The sequence below is a fragment of the Moschus berezovskii genome, chromosome 5 (assembly GCF_049115385.1).
Source record: "Moschus berezovskii isolate FMDL1 chromosome 5, NW_MosBer_1.0, whole genome shotgun sequence".
NCBI lineage: Eukaryota > Metazoa > Chordata > Mammalia > Artiodactyla > Moschidae > Moschus > Moschus berezovskii.
Genome location: NC_142464.1, coordinates 54,390,242 through 54,416,558, shown reverse-complemented (window position 1 = coordinate 54,416,558; position 26,317 = coordinate 54,390,242). Strand labels below are relative to the sequence as shown.

The following is a 26,317-nucleotide window of genomic DNA, read 5'->3' as shown; positions in this document are numbered from 1 at the left end:
GGGGTTGCAAAGAGTCGGACACAACTGAGCGACTGAACTGAACTGAACTGATGGTTAAAGAACGATTTACAGTTGACCCTGAACTTTTTGGAGGTTAGAGACGCCAACCCTTAACATAGTGGAAAATCTGAGTATAACCGGATAGTTGGCTCTCCATACCTGTGTTTTCACATCTGCAGATTCAACCAACCCAGGACAGTATTGTCTTATTTAGCACTGAATAAAAAACCCACATATATGTGGATCCATGTAGTCCAAACCCATGTTGTTCAAGAGTCAACTGCATTTCAGCAAACATTTACCGAGAGTGTTCTATGAGCTAGGGACTGTGCTTAGATGTTGAGGATAAAAGCACAGTTCATGCTCTTAAATAATTGAATAATTTAATCAAGGGATTTGCAAACTTTCTGGAAAAGGGTAGGTGGTTAAAAATTTTACACTTTACAGGTCATAATGTCTCCAATGCAACTACTTCTCTCTGACACTGTATTGTAAAAGCAGCCATAAACAACATGTAAATAAAGGAACATGACTATTTTCTAATAAGTATATTTTACTAATTCCTATAATTTTCATGGGTCTCAAAACAGTATTCTTTTGATTTTTCAACCAGTTGAAAGTGTAAAAAAATAAAAATTCCTAGCTTGCCCATGATACAAAAACAGGTAGCAGGGCAGATCTTGCCCATGGGCTGTAGCATGCCAACTCTTGATCTAGTGGGTAAGCCTAGAAAGAAGAGTGAAGAGTACCATCCATATACATACACTTACCATCCATACACAGTCTCAGCAACTAGCAGTAGGCTGTAAGAACAGACCTATTATTCACTTCTTCTGTCTTAATAGGAAACCAACTTCTGTTTTTTACATATGTTAAAACTGATACTTTCTCTCAAATGTTCAAAAATTTTCCAATCTTGCCAAAAAAAACCCAAAAAACACCTTAGAACTAGATATTTAGCTTTATTTTCTTGAGTTCAGACCTTTATAATAAAAGACCAAACAATTCTTTCATACACACATCATTTCAAGATTATGCTTTATGACACACTGATGGTAAATACCAACTGATTGCCGGCCCTAAAGTATTAATACTACCTAGAGATAGAGATATACTACACATTAATATTTCCTCAAATATCTCCATGTTTTTTGTTTATATCGCTTCCTTTCACCCTCCAATTCTAAGAGTTTTTTAAAATGAAAATGAAAGCAGAAAACTAAAAATCTGCCTAACATCCAGCACGTGAAACATAGTAACTCAAAGCAGCAGAACACTTCTCAGGAGCAGCAGAACCAGTGTGTAATTGCTGAAGCTGGGTGATGGGCTCATGGGAGTTCTCCAGGATGTATTTCAAATTTTTCATAATAGTTTCTGAGACTATCATGGAGAAAGAAGGTCAGCTTATGATGTCCATTAAAGCCTCAGTAGTGGCAGCTAAAGGGTCCCTAGCACTGTGAGGAAGGCTCATGAACAGTCCTACCTCGCATGCGGGTAGACCAGGCTGGGCAAAGGCAAAGGCCAGTTAAAGAATCAGGGGCATTTAGACAGCTTATTGTTTCTATTTAATAGCTTTTTATAGTCTTTCTATTTAAATTGTTTTATTTTATTCTTTTAAAGTGACTTTTTGGTGTTCTTCAGTTCATCTTAGATTACAGGATTCATTTGGATTCTGCAATTGAATACAACTAGTATGTAACAACCTGTTGTGAAAACAAATATATTTCAAATACACTATCAGTAACACTGGTGTCAAAAGCCAAAATTTTAGGGGAAGAGTGAGTCAGTTCATTCCTTTAATATCACAGAACTTGAGGAACAAATTGGTGCATAATACTTTTATCATATTTTAAATCTTAGGCCAGTACGGTACGAGATTTTTTTCCCTTCTACTCAGTATTTTCATTCTAGGGGACTGGAATGCAAAAGTAGGAAGTCAAGAAACACCTGGAGTAACTGGCAAATTTGGCCTTGGAGCACGGAATGAAGCAGGGCAAAGGCTAATAGAGTTTTGTCAAGAGAATGCACTGGTCATAGCAAACACCCTCTTCCAACAACACAAGAGAAGACTCTACACATGGACATCACCAGATGGTCAACACCGAAATCAGATTGATTATATTCTTTGCAACCAAAGATGGAGAAGCTGTATACAGTTAGCGAAAACAAGACCAGGAGCTGACTGTGGCTCAGATCATGAACTCCTTATTGCGAAGTTCAGACTTAAATTGAAGAAAGTAGGGAAAACCACTAGACCATTCAGATATGACCTCAATCAAATCCCTTATGATTATGCAGTGGAAGTGAGAAATAGATTTAAGGGACTAGATCTGATTGACAGAGTGCCTGATGAACTCTGGACGGAGGTTCATGACACTGTACAGGAGACAGGGACCAAGACCATCCCCATGGAAAAGAAATGCAAAAGAGCGAAATGGCTGTCTGAGGAGGCCTTACAACTAGCTGTAAAAAGAAGAGAGGCGAAAAGCAAAGGAGAAAAGGAAAGATATAAGCATCTGAATGCAGAGTTCCAAAGAATAGCAAGGAGAGATAAGAAAGCCTTCCTCAGTGATCAATGCAAAGAAATAGAGGAAAACAACAGAATAGGAAAAACAAGAGACCTCTTCAAGAAAATTAGAGATTCCAAGGGAACATTTCATGCAAAGATGGGCTTGATAAAGGACAGAAATGGTATGGACCTAACAGAAGCAGAAGATATTAAGAAGAGGTGGCAGGAATACACAGAAGAACTGTACAAAAAAGATCTTCACGACCAAGATAGTCACGATAATGTGATCACTGACCTAGAGCCAGACATCTTGGAATGTGAAGTCAAGTGGGCCTTAGAAAGCATCACTACGAACAAAGCTAGTGGAGGTGATGGAATTCCAGTTGAGCTATTTCAAGTCTTGAAAGATGATGCTGTGAAAGTGCTGCACTCAATATGCCAGCAGATTTGGAAAACTCAGCAGTGGCCACAGGACTGGAAGAGGTCAGTCTTCATTCCAATCCCAAAGAAAGGCAATGCCAAAGAATGCTCAAACTACCGCACAATTGCACTCATCTCACACGCTAGTAAAGTCATGCTCAAAATTCTCCAAGCCAGGCTTCAGCAATATGTGAACCGTGAACTCCCAGATGTTCAAGCAGGTTTTAGAAAAGGCAGAGGCACCAGAGATCAAATTGCCAACATCCGCCGGATCATGGAGAAAGCAAGAGAGTTTCAGAAAAACATCTATTTCTGCTTCATTGACTATGCCAAAGCCTTTGACTGTGTGGATCACAATAAACTGTGGAACATTCTGAAAGAGATGGGAATCCCAGACCACCTGACCTGCCTCTTGAGAAACCTGTATGCAGGTCAGGAAGCAACAGTTAGAACCGGTCATGGAACAACAGACTGGTTCCAAATAGGAAAAGGTGTACGTCAAGGTTGTATATTGTCACCTTGCTTATTTAACTTATATGCAGAGTACATCATGAGGAACGCTGGGCTGGAAGAAGCACAAGCTGGAATCAAGATTGCTGGGAGAAATATCAATAACCTCAGATATGCAGATGACACTACCCTTATGGCAGAAAGTGAAGAGGAACTCAAAAGCCTCTTGATGAAAGTGAAAGAGGAGAGTGAAAAGGTTGGTTTGAAGCTCAACATTCAGAAAACAAAGATCATGGCATCTGGTCCCATCACTTCATGGGAAATAGATGGAAAAACAGTGGAAACAGTGTCAGACTTTGTTTTTTTGGGCTCCAAAATCACTGCAGATGCTGACTGCAGCCATGAAATTAAAAGACGCTTACTCCTTGGAAGGAAAGTTATGACCAACCTTGATAGTATATTAAAAAGCAGAGACATTACTTTGCCGACCAAGGTCCGTCTAGTCAAGGCAATGGTTTTTCCCGTGGTCATGTATGGATGTGAGAGTTGGACTGTGAAGAAAGCTGATCGCCGAAGAATCGATGCTTTTGAACTTTGGTGTTGGAGAAGACTCTTGAGAGTCCCTTATACTGCAAGGAGATCCAACCAGTCCATTCTAAAGGAGATCAATCCTGGATGTTCATTGGAGGGACTGATGCTAAAGCTGAAACTCCAATACTTTGGCCACCTCATGAGACGAGTTGACTCACTGGAAAAGACTCTGATGCTGGGAAAGGTTGGGGGCGGGAGGAGAAGGGGACGACGGAGAATGAGATGGCTGGATGGCATCACCGACTCTGTGGACATGAGTTTGAGTGTACTCCGGGAGTTGGTGATGGACAGGGAGGCCTGGCGTGCTGTGGTTCATGGGGTCGCGGAGAGTCGGACACGACTGAGCGACTGAACTGAACTGAACTGAATAGAAATTAAGTAAGTGTAATCCTTGGTTACCGAATATAAACAGCATACAAATACTATTTGCATCACTTTAGTAGTCCTTATCCAGTCTTTCATATAATAAATATAGTCCTAACGTTAATAAGGATCTTTCATTCTGCACTATACAACCTGGTATAGAATAATAAAATTAAAATGAACAATAGCCAACCTGTGCTTTCCTCATGTATACCAAAGGTTCTTTAAGATGTTCAGGAGGTGCAGCTGGATGACGAGGTAAAGGAAACCTGAGGACAGAAAGAGGGAGCTAAATATTATATACTACTCTTGATAATTAATCAGTTTATTTGGTTAGAAATTACTTACTTCTATAGTCCATGGTATATGAAAAAGAACATTTGCTAGCAGTTCTATATACTTACACAAGGCACAACAACCTAACAAAACTTTAATTCTTATCCTACTAGCACTGTAACTTTAAATTAGCAATTTAATGACATTAAAAGTTAAAGTGGAATTCATAGATTGAGGTAACTTTTAAATCATTTAGTTCTGTAAGTGCTCATATGAAATTTTCACAACTGTTAATTTTAGTATATAAATATTATAACAGAAATTTTAAAAATCTGAAATCTAAACAAGTCCATTAACTTACTAAAATATCAACTTTTCTCATTTCTCCCAATTTCCTTTTCCACAGAATTGAAATGATAGTATAAATACTCTTTTCAAACAGTCATATTTTAGCATGCAATATATTATATACTATATTAATTCAGAGATTTAATAAAAATTTTTAAATTTAATGTCATAAATTCTGTTTTCTGTGTAACATGACATTTTATATTCAAAATACATTGTTTTTATTAAGAAAACAGATTCATTTATTCAACAAATATTTGAGCCATTCTAGGTATATGGTGAGATTAAGAGTGTCTCCTGTTCTCATGTACCTAATATTCTAGTGAAGAAAGACAGTCAATATTTATAAAAAAAAAAACATAAATAGAATAACATAAAAGAGTAGTAAATGCCATGAGAAAATGAGAGCAGGATAAATTCTAAGTGATTTGGAATGGCAGGGAAGGTGTCTAGGAAACCTAATGTTTGAATCAAGACATGAGTGAAAAGGAGCCAACCAACATTCCAAGCAAAAGGACAGCAAGCACAAAACTCTGAGGTGGGAAAATGTGGAATGTTTAAAAATCAGAAAAAGCCAGAATGGTTGAAATGTAATGACTGAGGCACAGAGTGATATAAAATCATAGAGAAGGCAGTAGGAAAACACAACAATTTAACATTTCCTTAGAGGTTTCAATCTCTTTCACAACTGATAACTCCAGTTAAAATTAGTCATAGAAATTATACCCGTGGAAAGCAACCATATTCTAACAATCAAGAACCATGCACTGAGTTCTCAAGAAATTCCTCATCCAAACAGGGACATCTAAAGGGGAACTTTAGGCAGTTTCAGTAACTGATTATTTCTAATTGTTTTTTCTACTAAAATCTGCAGTCCATGTACCTAAACAAATCACCTTTCCCCACTCACACACAAAAAAATCCCAAAAACCATTGGTAATTTCTAGATACCTCAGAATTTCTTATATTCAAGATGGTTTAAAAGTTATATATTTTATACTGCTCACTATATTACTTGTAAAGATACATATGTTTTATAATGAAATGTAATTCTAAAATCCTTCCATTTTAACAGTAATTATTTCTAAATTTATTAAAACTTGGAAATTTAGAAACTTGAGAGGATTTACTGATGATCTTAAAGGTTATTTAGAAAAGATCCTGGTGGTTCAGATGGTAAAGAATCTGCCTGCAAAGCAGGAGACCCGGGTACAAACCCTGGTTCGGGAAGATACCCTGGAGAAGGGCATGGCAACCCACCCCAGTATTCTTGCCTAGAGAATTCCATGGACAGAGAAGCCTGGTGGGCTGTAGTCCATGGGGTTACAAAGGGTTGGACACGACTGACTAACACTTTCTTACTTTAAGGGTTATTTAAGCTCAATGAAATTTATCCAGGAAAAAAGGTAAGAAGTGGTCAACCCAAAATTATTCATATTAAAACCAAAATAAAGCTATTTATTCAGTTATAAATATTTAATGAGAATCTATCAAGTGTTCAAGGTTATAGAAATACAGCAGAAAATAAAACACATTAAAATCTCTGTCCTCACGGATTTCACATTTAGTAATACAAAGAGATGAGGATAAGCAGATAGGAACAGTAGAGAATCCTGGGTGTCACTCTTTACTCCTCCCTCTTCCTGTCTCTCCAAATCCCTCTAAATACCACTCATCTTTTACTACCTCACGGATACTGATTTAGGCAATGGCATTACTTGCTTGCATTCATCTGACATATTCATAAGCAGTCTCCGCTGCATCTACACTATCTTCAACCTATTTGTCACTTTGCCTGGCTGTTAAAGTAGTGTGCTCTTATTCACCAGCGACTGTATTTCCAGTGTCTAGCATAACACCCGGCCCATACTAGATACCCAGCACATTACTGAACGGGCTTCCCATGTGGCTCAGATGGTAAAGAATCTGCCAGCAATGCAAGAGATGGGGGTTCAAGCCCTGGGTCAGGAAGATCTCCTGGAGAAAGAAATGGCAATGTACTCCAGTATTCTTGCCTTGAGAATCCCTTGGACAGAGGAGCCTGGCAGGCTGCAGTCCATGGGGTCACAAAGAGTCAGACACAGCTGAGCATGCACATACGCACATTGCTAAATAACTAAAATGCAAATGTGATCATGTTACTACTAAATCCTCAAATGGTACCCAAATGCTTTTAGGATCCAGTCTACAAATCCTTGAGTAACAGGCACAAGCCTGTCTACAGATCTCGCTTCATTCTTTCCTATGGCCCTTTGCCCTCTACCATCCAGCCATACAATTTTTGTTCTTGCAATATACAACATTCTTTTCCACCTCTAAACATCTGTGGGCTTCCCAGGTGGTGCCAGTGGTAAAGAATCCACCTGCCAGTACAGGAGATGCAAGAGATGTGGGTTCGATCCCTGGGCCTGGAAGATTCCCTGGAGGAGGAAATGGCAACCTACTCCAATATTCTCGCCTGGGAAATCCCAAGGACAGAGGAGCCTGGAAGGCTACAGCCCACGGGATGACAAAAGAGCTGGACACGGCTAAACACACGCGTGTGTGGAACATCTGTGCCTGCTGTTTCCTTGTGCCTAAAGCATTTTTCTTCTCCACTCCTTCCCCTAACTGTAGCTTCGCTTTCCGATCTCAGTCTGAGTATTATTTCCTGTGACAAGTCATCATGACACCTCCAATCTGAGTTAAGCACCTGCCCTATGTACTGCCTGCACTTACCCTATGACAGCACTTACTATATTCTACTGTAATTGCATCTGTAAAGGCTCTGTGCCCCACTGGGATGTAAGCTCCATAAAAAGCTAACACTATCTACCTATTTGTGCATTATGCCAGCACCTAGCTCTGAACATAAGATTTGTTATATGTAACATCTAAAACTAAGAGGGCAAGAAGAACTATGATTAGGACATTTTAGAGGTGCCCAGGTCTACCACCTGAGGACTCTTTTAGAGAACACTGTGCATGTCTATAAAAGACTACCTAGTCTGGTGATCTAGTATAAGATACTCATAATCTAAAAATCTTTCTGTTTTGAGGCCCACTATCATTCAACATTTATACCTATCCAAAATATGGTAGACACTTGCATATACATATAACAGCAGATTGTGGTATCTGTTTTTATAATATATACATATACGGAAAGGTTTATACATTCTTTTAATTTGTATTCCATAATGAAAAATAATATATCTTCTAATTCTTTACATGCATGCTCAGTCGCTTCAGTCATGTCCAACTCTGCAACCCCATGGACTGTAGTCCCCCCTTGCTCCTCTGGTCCATGAGATTCTCCAGGCAAGAATACTAGAGTGGGTTGCCATTTCCTTCTCCAACCTGCTCTACATAAAATAAAATAAAGACTAGCAGACAGAGAAACTGGTACATTTTCAAAGTAAAGACTTTCTTAAATATTTACAGTAAATGTTTAGGATTAATAGTTTCACTAAATTTTCTCAATTCAAAAAGATATTTATTGTGTGCTAGCCCTAAGGGTGGCTCAGTAACTACTTGCTGACTCAGTGTCATTTATTTGATGCTATAGGAGATACTCAAAGAAATGTAAGACATAATTCTTGTTTTAGAACACTTTTTTTTTTGGAACAAAATTATTTTATTTTCCATCAACAAAAATGCATCTCCATTCTTCTCAACTTCTTTTACAAAAAAACATACAATTTACTTTCCTGCATACAGAAGTGTTTCCCTTGTTAGATATAGTGTTTTAGGCTACATATATTAGAATTTTAAGCCTTAGAAACCATAGTTTCTAGCAAAAAAAAAAACATAATCATTGGAAGCAAATGATTTAGATAGATGTAAGTGGGATAAGAATTTTTAAGTGAACTTTTAGAGAATTCTATTCAATTGTATGTGCACTTAAAAATTACTTCCAAAATGTTTTCAGTAATGTTAAATTTTTGAGTTTTATTAAGTGATGGGAATTTATTGAATATCTAAATTATTTCCAAATAAGATAAAATCATGAATCATTAATTACTGAAAATAGGTTTATCTACCTGTGGCTTCCTTATTACAGGGAAACTGAAGATAAATTTGAATTTGTTAGTAAACATGCTTTGTGCTATGTTAAAAGATGGTACTATGATAAGTATATGCTTCTAGAACACTTTTAAGTAAAAAACAAGATGCAAGTATATGTGAGAAGCAGTAAAACGTATGGCTTTAGAATATGTTTCACTAGAGGTGAAACCTTTCAGCAAGTTACTTAAGTGATCTTAGACTCAGTTTTCTCTTCTGTAAAATAATTAGAATAAAAAAATCTACTTTGTAGGGTGTTATAAAGACTACCTAATATTGCCAATGCCTATAAAATGCTTATTACCACAGTGCTGGACATAAACATTCAATCAATGTAAATTATCATTGATATAATATTAAATAGTTTTTAACTCAATAATAAACAAAGTATGCAGTTTTGAAGTGGAAAGAGCTAACCTGGGATAGTGTTATGCTTCATGTAATAAAAGACTGTAGAAATTTTTCTGCTATACCTGTTAAATAAAACTCTGACTAAAATCTTTGCAGTGATTACTAAAATAAGTATGACATGAGCAAATTCCAGGTATGATGTATACAGCTCACGAGGCCACACCTCTATTAGGAATGAGAGTACATACATTTAAATTAATAGATATTTCTATCTTACTTTTGCTTTATTTACCTACGCATCTAATGATTTCTGCCAATGAAAAATGAACCAGAATATGCTAAGTCCACTTACTTTTCTGATTTGTATGATGAAACACTTCTTCCCCGACTCTAGATGTGCCCTTTCATATGAAACGAACTTCCTCCCTGTAACATACTTGGCTTCTTTCCAGGGTTTTATTCACTATACCCCAGAAGAGAAGAAATGCCCTCGCCAACTTTTAAATTTTGGTAGAATAAACTGAATATGCTTACAATGCTATTTAACTGGAAGGTTAAGTCTAAGTCTGGAGTTCAGTAAAAGAGTTTATTTTGCTCTTGCACTAAGCTATGTCCTCCTACCCAATCTTTACCACAAGTAAAAGTATAGTTTTGATCTCCCATTTGCCTTTATATTTTATTTTCTCTATTTGTCCAGAACCTAAGTGAGGAAAACTGGCAGTTTTACTGAACTCCTTCAAATATCCCAACAATGTACTGAATATTTATAAAACACTTATTTAATGTCTATTATGTAGGATATCAAAGATATGACAATGAATGAAATATTGTCAATGCCATCAAGTAAAAAGGCACTCTGTCTCACAGAACAACTTTCAGGAATGCATTATACCACACAAATGGCAAGCATCAGTAGTATCTACTGAGATGAGAATCTAGTATCTGGAATTATACACAACAGATGTTATTATTCTGCCAGTATCAGAGACAAAGACACTGAAGCTACAAGCTTTAGCAGAGGTAAATCACCATGTCCATATTAGTTTAATCAACTCATGGTATCTCTACTACATTTGGGGAATTTTAAAACCTTACTTGTCATGATAAATACCTTTTCCTTTAGCGACTAGAACCAAAGATATGATCACAATCAGCTTTACTTAATAGATAGCACTTTATATATGAGTTTAAGAGCTCAAAAACCAACTCAAAAGATAGCAATAAGCAAAGAAGCAAATAACTGATTTTAAAAACATGGGTCGAAGCACAAATCCACAAGCATTCATCTCTGTTTTAGAAACAATTCTGGTAAAGCAGGTTATCTCCTTTTCCAAGTAACAGCAGATTAGAAGGAGCAAACTGGAAACAGGAGTGTGAGAAACTAGAGAGGCTACAGACATAGATACATTGATAGCAGGAAAAAAGACTGAAGAATTCAATTAGATCATAAACCTCATGAGGGCAGAAACTGTGTTCACTATTCTATGCTATATCCCCAGTGCCTACTATAGTGCTAGCAATGAACAACTGATGAATAATGGAACATTAAATAAACTACAGAGGTTAATATTCGGGATCTATATTTCTTGTAATGACAAACAGTTCTACACACTTCAGCAAACTCTGAGAACAAATTCAGATAAAATAGTAATATTCTTAATAATGAATATTTCAAAAAAGAGTTAGTTGTGTTTAGAATGGTCAGTATATAAAGACAGAAAAAGGATAATGTCCAATATGGCAACAATCAAGAGAACACTGGTAAGCTTAAAATTATCTGAAATACTAACTTATGAGAAATATATTCCCTAATTACAATGGATTAATGAATTGTTAATATAAAAATTTTGTCGGTAAAAACCCCCATGTATTAATTCTCACGAAGACTACAATTTTTAATAGTATAAACTCATTTGAAATGCTATATAAATGCTAACAGGAAATAATAACAATGGGTACACAGAGTAAAACTATATTCATTACTTACAAAGCAAATATAGCTAAATCTAATGAGAGTATCTCAAAATAGGGGGAAAACTCACACACTCAGTTCACTATACACGGCGTTCTGAAGTTTTTTCTCCCAACCTATTTTTAAAAAAGGAAAACACATACAAACATATTAGTTTTTAAAGTAAACATACATTAAAATTAATCTCACAGAAACTTTAACATCATATTTACTGTGAAAGAACTTTATCAACTGCCAATTGCTAATGTAAAGTGTTATTCTAAGGAATTATTTCTTATATATTTACCAATATTCCCTTGGCTAGCACTAAATACAAAGTCGTCAACATAATCTATTACTTTGTAAGTAAAACTATGGCTCCAGTTTCTTAAGATGAGAAGAATATTTCCTTCTTCCACTGTTAAGGCACTCAACTAATGCCAAAATCTTTGGCAGTTGTACTGTCAGTGCTATGAGGAATATGCCAACATAAGGGCACGAAACACCAGGCACTTGACAAAGATCCTCAGTAATTCGTGACAATTACCTAGTCAGTAAATTCCTAAACAAGAGAAGCAGACTATTATAAGGCACCACCAGTCAGATCAGTTCACTTGGCTATCACCTATTATTTTTGATCAACTTATCTGGGTAAGTAAACCACTTAATATCTCAGTTCCCAAGTGCAAAGGCTTCTTAACAGCTTGCTCTAAAAAAGCTGAGATTTTCTTCTGTTTTCTTTGAATGGTAGAAAAGAGAGAAAAGAAGCAGAGAAGGAAAAAAGTCACAGATGAAAGGTAAAAGACAAGAAACTTAACTAAGGAGATTTTAATACATTCAGGATGTATTTTGACCAGGAAGGTAAACACTGTTTAAAACTGATCAGTGTAAAGCAGTTAGTACCAGTGTTCCTGAATTTCTGCAGAAATGTCTGAAAGTTCTAATTCACTTCAAATAAAAACCTATCCTACTACTCTTTCACAATTTTAAACAAGTAATTGACTGCAGATACAATATCCCCTCAAAATAAAGTCTTTCCTTATTACGCTTTAAAGAATTAGAGAAAGAAAAAAAAAAGCAACTTACAAACCTGATATTTTAAAGAATTCCTTAATATCTTCTTTTAGTGATTCAAGTTTAATCTCAGGTCTCTGAAGACTGGCCTGATTTCAGAAAGAAGAAATGAAAAGACAGGTCAAAAGTAAGTCATTTGGGGTGATACTTAATGCTAATGAGATGTTTAGAAAGGAATGTCCAAATGTGCGTGTGTTAGTTGCTCAGTTCTATCCAACTCTTTGAGACTTCATGGACTGTAGCTCACCAGGCTCCATAGGATTCTCCAAGCAAGAATACTGGAGTGGGTTGCTATTTCCTTCTCCAGAGGATCTTCCCAACCCAGGGATCAAACCCGAGTCTCCCATATTGCAGACCGATTCTTACCATCTAAGCCACCGGGGAGCCCCCAAATATGCATACTACCATTTAAAACACCCCCTTTGAGATCAGAGCACCTGAGCATCTGGAACGGCTCATAAGACAGAACACTTTCATATACTCTTAAAACAGAGGATCTGTGATAGGACACTAGAATCTACTTAAAATATTAAACCTTGTAGCTAATGAATAGTTAACATCTTCATCTAAGACTTTCATTTTTAAGAATATTTAACATCTATTTTTCTAATAGGAAAAATACTTTATAAATTAATTCTCTTTATACTTAATATATATGGCATCTACATACACCTAATAGCCAAAAACCCTGATGCATCCATATAACTGGAGCTTTGAAGAATATCATCCCCTTTGGATTGCTGCTCTGTAAACCTGCATTTGTTGTACATATTTATAGAAAATACATAAAGCACTCACAAATGCTTATTAGTGTTTCTTTCATCTTCAGTTGAATGCTTTCTATTCTACTGGTTTTTCACACTGTAATTTTTACCAAAATAATAATTTCTCCAACTTTTAAAGGCCTCAATTACCTTTGAAGTGTTGATCTTTCATCACCTAGCTCTCTCTATTAAAGTCTAGAGACATATGTCTTAAGAAAGCATTTCTCTAGGGTATCTCACAAACATTTCTAATCTAAGAATTCAAACACTGATCTTATATTCCACTTACTACCTTTCTCCTTCTCTTCTATTTTAATCCTCATCCATGAAAATTACCATTCACCAAGTCAGAAATTTCAGTTATTCTCAATTCTACTCTAATTCTTCCAGGATTTTAACCTCTCTCTAGGAAGATGACATTGATAGTAGGGAGATTTTTTTGTTTTAATCTCCATGATCGCCACATTGAAACCAAGCGACTAGACAACAGAACCAAAATCCCATGGAAAACACTCACAACCAAAGTTGGTAATAAGGTATTCCCTACAAACCTAATATAACCACAAGACGTATATGGAGTTAGCAACTATGAAAGTAAAGAGCAGAGGGGTTGCTGATGAATATGAAAAGAGGAAGACTCCAAAATTGCCAGCAAGTATTCACTGGAACATATGAAGAGCTAATTTTAGAACAGGAGCTGACACTGGGAGGATTGTTCTCTAATCCAAGATAGCAGATGAGGTCTGAAGACACTGGAGCAGCCTCGCACCTATGAATACGTGAAACTGACCAGACAAGTCTACTTTTCTTTCTTTCTAAGAAGAAAAACTTGATAGAATAATGAAAATTGAAGATGACAAAGAACAAACTTACTACCTTGAAAACTGATAAATAAATGAAAAGGCATCTATCTAGTCTGACTTTCCTACAGGAACTAATGTTTAGTCACTAAGTCATGTCCAACTCTTTTGCGACTCCATGAACTGCAGCCCGCCAGGCTCCCCTGTCCATGGAACTTCCCAGGCAAGAATACTGGAGAAGATTACCATTTCCTTCTCCAGAGGATCTTCCCTACCCAGGGATCAAACTCGTGACTCCTGCATTGGCAGCAGAATTCTTTACCACTGAGCCACCAAGGAAGCCCTACAGAAACTATATCATTTGGTAACCAAATAATAGATAAGGAGAAATGTCTCTTTATAAAAATATTCCATCATTTTGAAACTCCTAATCAATTCTAAGCATTGAGGAGAAACAGCTATTAACTTTGCAAAAAACAACCAGCCATTATGTGCTTGTTAATGAAAGAGGCGGAGAAGGCAATGGCAACCCACTCCAGTACTCTTGCCTGGAAAATCCCATGGACAGAGATGCCTAGTAGGCTGCAGTCCATGGGGTCGCTAAGAGTCGGACACAACTGAGTGACTTCACTTTCACTTTTCACTTTCATGCATTGGAGAAGGAAATGGCAACCCACTCCAGTGTTCTTGCCTGGAGAAGCCCAGGGGTGGCAGAGCCCGGTAGGCTGCCATCTATGGGGTCGCACAGAGTCGGACACGACTGAAGCGACTTAGCAGGAGCAGCAGCAGCAGCAATGAAAGAGGACTCCAGTACCAATAGTTGTGGTCACTGAGATGGCACCTGAGTCTGATCAAAACCCCTGAATCCAACCGTCAACTTACAAGTCATACAAATGACAGAGGAACACGTTAATCTGAATCATGGAACTTCAGCATCAGAAGGGATTATAGAGTTCTTCTAGGCCAACTAACCATTTAATGACAGATTCACCTCTCCTCTCCAAGGAGCTTTTTTAGCTTAGAAACTCTGTTTAAAATTCTATGGTAGCTTTCCCTACCTTTAGTCAATTCTACCTTGGAACTATTCTGTTAAAAAAATCCTTATTATGAACTAAAATTGATTCCCCTTAACATTTGCTACGATCATGTCTTCCCCTCTGCTCCACCTTACCCCAAGTTCACAGAAAATATGCCAAATCCATTTTCTGTGAGAGATCTTCAAATACTCAAAGTCAGCTATTGTATCTTCCCAGAAAGTTCTCAAGGTTACATACATTTTCAGGTTCTCCAAGTTCTCTTCATATGACATATTCTCCTTACCACTCTGGTCATTTTCTCTAAGAAAAGTCTAGTCCAACTTGTCTTCTATTGTAGTAACTTCCTAACTTACCTCTCTACTTCACTCATTCCACTACACCACTAATTCTCAAACTTTTAAGTCTCAGGACCCTCACTCTTAAAAATCACTGAAGACCCAAGAGTACTTCTGTTTATGTGGATTATATCTACTGATATTTATAGTACTAGAAATTAATTCCTCAAAAAATAAATAATTGCATTTCCATATGGTCCAGCAATTCCAATTCTGCATACATTCTCAACTGAAAACAGGGACTTTAACAGCTACTTGTACACTTATGCTCATTGCAGCATTATTTATAATAGTTAAAATGTGGATGCAACCCAAGGGTCAAAGATAAATGAATGGATAAAGAAAATGTTGTATGTGCATACAAAGGAATACTATTCAGCCTTAAAAAAGAAGACAATTCTGGCACATCTACAACATGGACAAACCTTGAGGACATTATGCTAAGCAAAATAAGCCAGTCACAAAAAGACAAATGCTGTATAATGCCACTTATGTGAGGTACTAGAATAGTCAAATTCTTAGAGACAGAAGGTAGAATGGTAATAGCCAGGGACTGTGAAGAAGGAGCAATGGGAGGTTAGTGTTTAATGAGTACAGGGTTTCAGTATGGGATGATGAAAAAGTTCTGTAGATGCATGGTGACAATGGTTGCAGAAAAATGTGAATGTACTTAATGTCACTGAACTGTACACTTAAAAATGGTTAAAATGGCACATTGTATGTTTATTTTATCATAATAAAAATATTTGTCAATTCATTTTAAAATAATAAATATAAATCTCTTATATAGTGACCAAAATATTTTTATTTAAAAGAACTATATTTTCAGAAACAAAAATTAGTGAGACGAAGAGGCACTGTTTTACATTTTTGCAAATGTCTTGATGTTTGGATTAGTAGAAGACAATCGGATTCTTCAATCTGCTGTGATATTCCATTTGTGGCACTATATTGTTTTGACTAACATATATGAAAATCAATGTCAAACAGGCAACTGGAAAACGATATTTTAATATCCTTTTCAGATATTGTGGATATTCTCCTTTGATAGTATACTAAATTTGACAACTAGTAGTTTCCTAAAGATTAGTTGAAATGTGGAATTTGAACATCAATGAACTTCTCATACTTTCATACTTTATTGGAAAAACACTTGCACTTTGAATCAATCTTCTACTTATATATGATTTTGTAACATTATTTATCAATCATTTCAAACATATTAACAAGCAATGCAGTGGACATATTTCATTAAACAATATCAAAAAGTAACATTTGTTAAAATCACCGTCAATATCATCAGAAAAGTACTTAAGTATTAGGAGGCCATCAAATTCACACTGATGAATACAAGTTTTCCAGAATCCAATTTTTATTTAAAGCCTGAATTTCATCATTGGCAACACATAATGGTTTTCCTTGAAGTGATAGGCTCACTTTGCTCATTTTAGAGAAAATATCTGCCAAATATTCAAGTCTGAATAACAGTTTGTCAACAGTTTATGCTTACAAGTAAAGATGTTTCATTTTTTTAAAAAAAGCAATTCAGTTTGTAATTTAGTTAATCACTGGAGTGGTCTTCCTCTAGCTAATCATCTTATTTCAATATACAGCAGTACTGTCTTACTCGTAATTTCCATTTCAGCAAACAGAATATTTAAAAATTAGTATTCAAGAAACAAGATTTAATAAAAATTTATACTTGTTTACTGTTGATCAAGAACACTTAAACACTTAGATTATTTTTTAAAACTGTGTGTTGGTGAAAAATACAGTGACTACTAGTATAGTTTGTACTAGTTCTGCGATTTAAACTCATCGCCACTGCTTTTGCAGCATCAGTGCAAATGTCAGAACAATGAATATTTTTTTAAAAGGCCTTTGTATTATACAAAATAGTTTTGACCTGAAGGGGTCTTAGGGCCCACCAGGGGTCTGCAGACTATACTTTGAGAACCACTGCACTAGGCTTCTAGAGCATATGTCTTTCATCTCTGAACCAGCATAATGCTTATCACATAGAAGTACTTCATAAACGTGTTTTCAGTGAACACATTGCACTAAAGATTACTTAGGCCTACACCTACAAAACCCCATGGGAACGGAATTCCCTGATGGTCCAGTGGTTATGACTCGGCACTTTCACTATTGTGGCCTGGGTTCAGTTCCTTGTTGGGGAACTAATATCCCATAAGCTATGTGGCGCAGCCTAAGACAAAACACAAAACACAAGCACAAATAGAAGGATGGATAATGGCTACAATAAACATGCATTAAAACAAAAAACATAAAAGGATGGCCAATTAAAAAAAAGCTAACTCCACCATGTTAGGACAGAGGCATCATCCACAGAACAATTAATTCTAATTTTAGAAACTAGAAAAGGGGAGAAAAGGCATATAGGCTGAGTGGATGAACTGAACAGAGGTATGGAAATGTTCTGGTGCACTATCAGTTTGTAGAAGGGTGGAAGCTCCAGGAGAATATAGGAAGGAATAAAGTGGAGGATGAAAGTGGAACATGCCCCATTTCTATCTAACCTGCTCACCAGTGCCTGACTAGTGTCCCCCAAAACCATCTCAATGTGTTCACCCTCAAAATACCTCAATGACCCTTTCACTGCTTATGAAATAAAGACAAACTCATTCTGGCATTTCAATCCCAATTAAAAAAATCTTCTCTCTCTAGAAGTGCCCTACAACAAAAAGCTACTTAGCCTTGTCACCATTCCTACATCAGGAATTCACTCCCATCTTCCCCCACTTAAGTGCCATCCAAGCCTTCTCCAAGTCCAGGGGTTTCCTTTCAATACAGTATATACACCTATTCATTTGCATTCTTCCTTCAATAATTAACTGAACACTTCCTACATGCTAGTTGCTCAGTATAAAGGGAAAACCATCACAAAGTCATCCCTCACCCTTGTAGAACTCAAAATGTATTCAAGTAAGTAAGTGTTAGTCGCTCAGTCGTGCCCGACTCTTTGCGACCCCATGGACTGCAGCCCACCAGGCTCCTCTGTCCATGAGATTTTCCAGGCAAGGATACTGGAGTGGGTTGCCATTTCCTTCTCCAAAATGTATTCAATGAGGTTAAAAAAAAAAAAAAGCTAAGAGAGAAGTATGATTTTAAAAATAATATATATATAACCCCTTCCCCATATCAAATACAAACATTTTCATCACTAACATAATTGCTTTGGATTTAATCTAGTTTTTCTCAAGAGCCCATCGCCACCACAGAAAGGAATAGCACAGAAACATATATGTTACCATATGTAAAACAGATAGCCAGTGGGAATTTGCTGTGTGATGCAGGGAGCTGGAAAAGGAAATGGCAACCCACTCCAGTGTTCTTGCCTGGAGAATCCCAGGGACGGGGAAGCCTGGTGGGCTGCCGTCTATGGGGTCGCACAGAGTCGTACACGACTGAAGTGACTTAGCAGCAGGGAGCCCAATACAATGCTCTGTGACAATCTAGAGGAGTGGGATGCAGTGCAAGGGAGGTTCGAGACAGAAGTGACATACATATACCTATGGCTAATTCATGTTGATATATGGCAGAAACCAATACAACATTGCAAAACAATTATCCTCCAATTAAAAGTAAATAAACATTTTAAAGATGCTCTGGGGTTCTAGGGGACTTCCCTGGTGGTCCAGTGGTTAAGACTCTATGCTTCCAATGCAGGGGTGTGAGTTTGATCCCTGGTCAGAGAACTAAGATCCCACATGCCATGCAGTGTGGTCAAATTTTAAAAACAATAACAACAAACTATGCTCTGAGGTTCTAGTCTCATGATGACATCCTATCAGTTATATTATTCCTTCGCTCTCCAAAGCCTATCTCCTTTCAGGTTCTTTCCTTTACAACTCCTACAACTCTATTATTTATAATAACAATCTGAGCAACAAGACTTATTAAGCACTTAATAGAATGGAAATAGCATTTGAGGTTTTATACGACATCCATTTTAAACACAAATACCACATGATACAAAATAACGATGACCTGGTGTGAGACATCAAATTTGGAATAGAGGATGAATGAGCAAACTCAATTTTAAGACGTAGGTTGATTTCATAATTTAAGAAAACACAGAAATCAAAAACCATATGCTTTTTCTAGAAACACAAAGTTCCATGTTATCACACCAAGATTTTTAAATAAGTAAACTTTAGTATATGAAAGGATACATTAAAATACTACAAGAAAAGCACTAATGACAAGGGAGAAATCTGAAAATCATTTACATTTGCCTTTGAAATATTGTGTGATTTTAATTTTTATAATTAAGTTGGGCCAACACTGCTTTAGCACTTTCTAAATATAACACAGACAAAATGAAGGCAGTACAGAATATGCTCCTGGCAGGATAATGCCCTCTTGACTAAATTTTTAAAGGCCTGTTACAAACAGCCAGTTGTTTAACCATACATTATCGAAGCTGATTGTAAAGCTGCCTTTTAAGAGTTAGCTGACATTTCTAGCAAATGTCTGAGCTATTGGACATGAACTAAGGCAAAGTTATCACATATATTTTCAAGTCCAAGACTACATTACATTACTTTAAAAGGATCTATAATTATATTATTTTAAATTAGGAAACTATAATATCATAGATTTCCTATTTTATCTTAAGAATCAGGCAAATACACGTTTTTGAGTTTCCTGTGTAACCATTTCCTTACACTTCTTTATCAGTTTTGCTTCCTCGACTTTTTATTACCTCAAGGCAATTAATTCCCTGATGTTATATGTATAGATATATAATCCTTTATTTGAAATCCTACAACCTAAAAAGCTTGGAAAATTAAAGCTGTTTTAAAAAAAAAAAACTGAACTGATGACAAAATCTGTCCTGACTTAAAACTCATTTGGTGGAAAAATCTAGTGAAAATTCATACATTTTGCTGCATAAATATTAATGTGTACTTACAACATACAATAAAACAATAAATAGTAAGGATTTAAATAATATACAGAATATACAAGAATTACCTTTCTAAAATTTGAAAAATGTGAATTCCAAAACATACCTGCCCTAGGTTTTCAATAAGGGATTGTGGACCTGTATTTATGTGCAGGTTGGTACAAAAGTAATTGTAGTTTTGGACCATGAATTGTACATTATAACTAGGCTCAAACACATCTTTATTAATCAAAATAGGAACCATTACAATCAACACATTTTTGCCAATGAGAAATAAGTTTACTTCTGCAGTCCAAAAAATCCGTGCTTCAGGATTCAGTGAACTCCTGGAAAGCATTTTCTGCCTCCTGCTGGTTGTGGAAGGGTTTTCCCTACAAAAAGTCACTGAGATGCTTGAAGAAGTGGTAATCCACTGGTGAGAGGTCAGGTGAATATGGCGGATGAGGCATAACTTCATAGTCCAATTTGTTCAACTTCTGAAGTGTTGGTTGCGTGATGTGCAGTCGGGCATAGTCATGGAGAAGAACTGGGCCCTTTCTGTTGACCAGTAACTGTTGCATGCATTGCAGTTTTCCATTCATCTCATTGATTTGCTAAGCATACTTCTCAGATGTAATGGTTTCACCAGGATTCAGAAAGCTATAGTGGCTCAAATCGGCAGCAGACCACCAAACAGTGACCATGACCATTTTTGGTGCAAGTTTGGCTTTGGGAAGTGCTTTGGAGCTTCTTCTCTGTTCAACCATTGAGCTGGTCATCTCCAACTGTTGTATAAAATCCACTTTTTGTCGCACGTCACAATCTGATAGAAAAATGGTTCTTTGTTGTTGCATAGAATAAGACAACACTTCAAAACAATCTTTTTTTTCAGTCAGCTCATGAGGCACCCACTTATTCCACTTATTGAGCTTTTTCACCTTTCCAATTTGTTTCAAATGCCAAACAACCATAAAATGGTTGATGCTGAGTTCTTAGGCAACTTCTCATGTAGTTGTAAGAGGATCAACTTCAACTACTGCTCTCAATTGCTCAGTCTCAACTTCTGGGCTTTCCCAGTGGCTTAGACAGTAAAGAATCTGCCTGTAATGCAGGAGACCCAGGCACGATCCCTGGGTCAGGAAGATCCCTGAAGAAGGAAGTGGCAACCCACTCCATTATTCTTGCCTGGAAAATCCCATGGACAGAGGAGCCTGGTGGGCTACAGTCCATGGGGTCACAAAGAGTCAGACATGACTGAGCAACTAACACACACACAAATTCTGATGGCTGGCCACTACACTCCTCATCTTCAAGGTTCTTGTACCCTTTGCAAAACTTCTTGAACCATCACTGTACATTCATTAGCAGTTCCTGGGCCAGATGCATTGTTGATGTTGTGCATTGTCTCCACTGCTTTATGACCCATTTTGAACTGGAATAAAAAAATCGCTCAAATTTGCTTTTGTCTAACATAATCTCTATAGTTTAAAATAAATATAAAATAAGCAGCAAGTAATAAGACATTAGCAAAAAACATAAATTGAGACATGCACATTAAAATGATGTATAACATAACCACATTTAAGAACATATTCTAGTATCAAATGGCAAAGTTCAACGATGCAAAACAGTAATTACTTTTGTACCAACCTAATACTATCATCTCCCCATGAGAGCAAAATTTTGTCTTATTCATTGGTTTATTCCCTGGGCCTAGAACTGTGCCTTACAAATAGTAAATACTCAATAAATACTTGTTCAATAATCAAAATAAATAATAACAGTGTGGAGTTCAAAATAGAAAGGAACAAAAATATTTCCTTAAGGCAGTAACCTCCAAATGAAGTTATAATTTATACAGGTCATTAATCTCTTATTTGCAATTCTGAAATAGAAAAAGCTTTGGAAAAGTTTTGTCATTACTTCTTATATTCTGAAGTCTCAGGCTTTTTTATAAAATTGAGAAACAACTATTAACTTACTAGATCCCAAATTACAATAAAAAGAAATACTTAAAGAAAAAACATTTTTAAAGAAAAGCAAAATGTCACAGCAGGCTTTGAATTCCTTAAGTAAGGATGCTTTTCATAATCTTTTACGACTAAGTGAAGTATTTGGTACATAGCAGGTACTCAGATATGCAGATGACACCACCCTTATGGCAGAAAGTGAAGAAGAACTAAAGAGCCTCTTAATCAAAGTGAAAGAGGAGAGTGAAAAAGTTGGCTTAAAGCTCAACATTCAGAAAACTAAGATCATGGCATACGGTACCATCACTTCATGGGAAATAGATGGGGAAATAGTGGCTGACTTTATTTTTCTGGGCTCCAAAATCACCACAGATGGTGACCGCAACTATGAAATTAAAAGATGCTTACTCCTTGGAAGGAAAGTTATGACCAACCTAGATGGCATATTAAAAAGCAGAGACATTACTTTGTCAACAAAGGTCTGTCTAGTCAAGGCTATGGTTTTTCCAGTAGTCATGATGGGTGTGAGAGTTGGACTATAAAGAAAGTTGAGCGCCGAAGAATTGATGCTTTTGAATTGTGATGTTCCAGAAGACTCTTGAGAGTCCCTTGGACTGCAAGGAGATCCAACCAGTCCATCCTAAAGGAGATCAGTCCTGGGTGTTCATTGGAAGGACTGATGTTGAAGCTGAAACTCCAATACTTTGGCCACCTGATGTGAAGAGCTAACTCATTGGAAAAGACTCTGATGTTGGGAAAGATTGAGGGCAGGAGAAGAAGGGGACAACAGAGGATGAGATGGTTGGATGGCATCACCGACTCAATGGACATGGGTTTGGGTGGACTCCAGGAGTTGGTGATGGACGGCAGGCCTGGCGTGCTGCAGTTTATGGGGTCGCAAGGAGTCGGACATGACTGAGCGACAGAATTGAACTGAAAGTACTCAATATATATTGTCAGAATGCATACTAAAAAAGAAGAACTGGTATTTGTTTCATTTAATAAAGACATGTTGAGCACCTTTCTTATGCTAGTCATTATGCTAGATATATAAGACAGCAGAACAAGAGACACAGAGTCTTTTCCTGTCTTTATGAAGCAGACTTTAGTGGGGAAGGATGACATTTAAATACTACAAAAAATAAAGTTCCAGGTACTATGGATCCCAAAAAGAAAGGAGTACCTAAACTAAACTAGAAGGTTATGGAAATTCTATAAAACTTAGACAGTCATGGCTGAAGAGCAGAGACTGAAGAAGAGTGCTACCAAGCTTTGCAGGCCTAATCAAGGACTTTGTTCATTTTCCTAAGGGTAATGAGAAGTACTGAGGGATTTTAAACAAAGGAGTGATATTTCATTCGGACTTTAACTCAGACTTCTACTTTCTGAGCACTTACTATGTTCCAGGCATATTATCTTGTTCAATCTTCACAAAATTGGCCTTGTATTTCCAAGCTGTATGGAGAAGCTGGTGGCTGATCAGCATCCCTACGTACAACTAGAAGAGCCAAACAAACAGAAATCCAACTACACAGAAGAGGGTGGTTAAGAGAACAAGAACTAGAGGAACAGAAAGGGGAAAATCTTGAGAGACAAACTGGCTGTTGTAGCCACACTTTCCCTTGGATCATTATTCTGAGCATGAACTGAAGGCTGACAATCACGACAAACCCAGTACCAACCCTGGTGGAGGGCTACCAAGGAAGGACAGAGAAATAAGCAGAGCTTTGGCAAAGACTTGGGAGATCTTAAGCACATGGCCAGTTTTCTCAAGAAATTTTTCAATATTCAAACTGTGTGGGGTAGAAGTCTACAAACCTAAGCACGAAACTTGTGAAAAACTTCTTTAGCAGTCTGACAAGAAAAAGGTTAAAGTCTGGGACCCAAGGAGAAAAGCACCCTTCAGTTCAGTTCAGTTCAGTCGCTCAGTCGTGTCCGACTCTCCGCGACCCCATGAATCACAGCACGCCAGGCCTCCCTGTCCATCACCAACTCCCGGAGTTCACTCAAACTCATGTCCACAGAGTCGGTGATGCCATCCAGCCATCTCATTCTCGGTCATCCCTGTCTCCTCCCGCCCCCAACCCTTCCCAGCATCAGAGTCTTTTCCAGTGAGTCAACTCGTCACATGAGGTGGCCAAAGTATTGCAGTTTCAGCTTTAGCATCAGACCTTCCAGTGAACACCCAGGATCGATCTCCCTTAGAATGGACTGGTTGGATCTCCTTGCAGTCCAAGGGACTCTCAAGAGTCTTCTCCAACACCACAGTTCAAAAGTATCAATTCTTCAGCGATCAGCTTTCTTCACAGTCCAACTCTCACATCCATACATGACCACGGGAAAAACCATAGCCTTGGCCAGACGGACCTTGGTTGGCAAAGTAATGTCTCTGCTTTTTAATAAATTATCAAGGTTGGTCATAACTTTCCTTCCAAGGAGTAAGCGTCTTTTAATTTCATGGCTGCAATCAGCATCTGCAGTGATTTTGGAGCCCCAAAAAATAAAGTATGACACTGTTTCCACTGTTTTTCCATCTATTTCCCATGAAGTGATGGGACCAGATGCCATGATCTTCATTTTCTGAATGTTGAGCTTCAAGCCAATCTTTTCACTCTCCTCTTTCACTTTCATCAAGAGGCTTTTGAGTTCCTCTTCGCTTTCTGCCATAAGGGTAGTGTCATCAGCATATCTGAGATTATTGATATTTCTCCCAGCAATCTTGATTCCAGCCTGTGCTTCTTCAAGCCCAGTGTTCCTCATGATGTACTCTGCATATAAGTTAAATAAGCAGGGTGACAATATACAGCCTTGACGCACTCCTTTTCCTATTTGGAACCAGTCTGTTGTTCCATGTACAGTTCTGACTGCTGCTTCCTGATCTGCATACAGGTTTCTCAAGAGGCAGGTCAGCTGGTCTGGTATTCCCATCTCTTTCAGAATTTTCCACAGTTTATTGTGATCCACACAGTCAAAGGCTTTGGCATAGAATATATCAAATTCATAGCTGAAAACTTGTGAGAGCCAGGGAAGAACCAGAGGAAAGAAAATTAAGCCTGAAAGTAAAACTCAGTCTCAACCCAGAACACTCCCTAATTAGATAAAGGGAATCAATCACAAGATTATCAGCCCAGCAGGTGATCGATCGTGTTGTGGTGATCAGTCCCCCAGTCATATCTGACTCTTTGGGACCCCATGGACTGTAGCCCACCTGGTTCCTCACCATGGGATTTCCCAGGCAAGAATACTGGAGTGGGTTGTCATTTCCTCCTCCAGAGAATCTTCCTGACTCATGGATTGAACCCACCTCTCTCGTGTTTCCTGCATTGGCAGGCAGATTCTTTATCACTGTGCCACTGGGGAAGCCCAGCAGAGGGGAGAGTGAATCCTTAAAAAAAGGAAGATATCATCAGGAGGCATTATAATTTCTTGGACACAATGTCTGGCATAAAAAAAAAAATTACTAGAATGCCAACAGACAAAATTAGATAAACAAAAGATAAGGAAAAATAAGACCATAGACAGATCCACATGTGATTCAGATATTGGTGTTAATTGACAAAGACTTTAGAACAATTATAAAAATATAATGAGTTATATTTTTTTAAAGAGAAAGAACTGGACAAAGTAGATGAAAAGCAGGTAATTTCACCTAAGAATTGGACTCAATAAAAGAGAACCATTTGGAAATTTTAGAACTGAAAAATAACACTAAATGTAAGTAAGAACTCATTAGATAGATTTACCAAGAGATATAAAAATAGTGTAAAACAGGATTCATGAATTGAAAGGAGGTCAAAAGAAATGTCCAAACTAAAGCACAGAGGAAAAAAATGTAAAATAAAGGAAAAGAGTAGTAGAGATAAGTAGGACTCAGTGAAAAATCTAATGTATACAAATTGGAATCTCAGAAAGAAAGAAGGAGAAAAAATGTGGCAGAACAAATATTCAGACAGTAAATGATCAATAATTTTCCAAAACTGGAGAAAGATACTAACATGAGATTTAAGAAGCTCTATACATTCAAACCAGAATAAATTTAATAATAATAATATAATGCAAACAACAATAACGGCACACCAAGGTTATTTTCAACAAAGATTAAAATGAAAAAGATAATATGAA

At 37.1% G+C, this 26,317-nt stretch overlaps 1 protein-coding gene across 3 annotated transcripts in view; it reads right to left on the bottom strand.

The window, feature by feature from the left end:
* Window positions 1–26,317, bottom strand: part of TBC1D19 (TBC1 domain family member 19) — a 152,728-nt gene that overhangs the window by 112,837 nt on the left and 13,574 nt on the right. For all 3 annotated transcript variants that reach the window (XM_055434264.2, XM_055434265.2, XM_055434263.2), the window contains exons 2-4: window positions 12,394–12,466; window positions 11,395–11,440; window positions 4,527–4,602 (exon numbers count right to left, since the gene is read on the bottom strand). In XM_055434264.2, coding sequence (XP_055290239.2) covers window positions 4,527–4,602; window positions 11,395–11,440; window positions 12,394–12,466 — 195 coding nt within the window. The remainder of the gene's footprint in view (window positions 1–4,526; window positions 4,603–11,394; window positions 11,441–12,393; window positions 12,467–26,317) is intronic.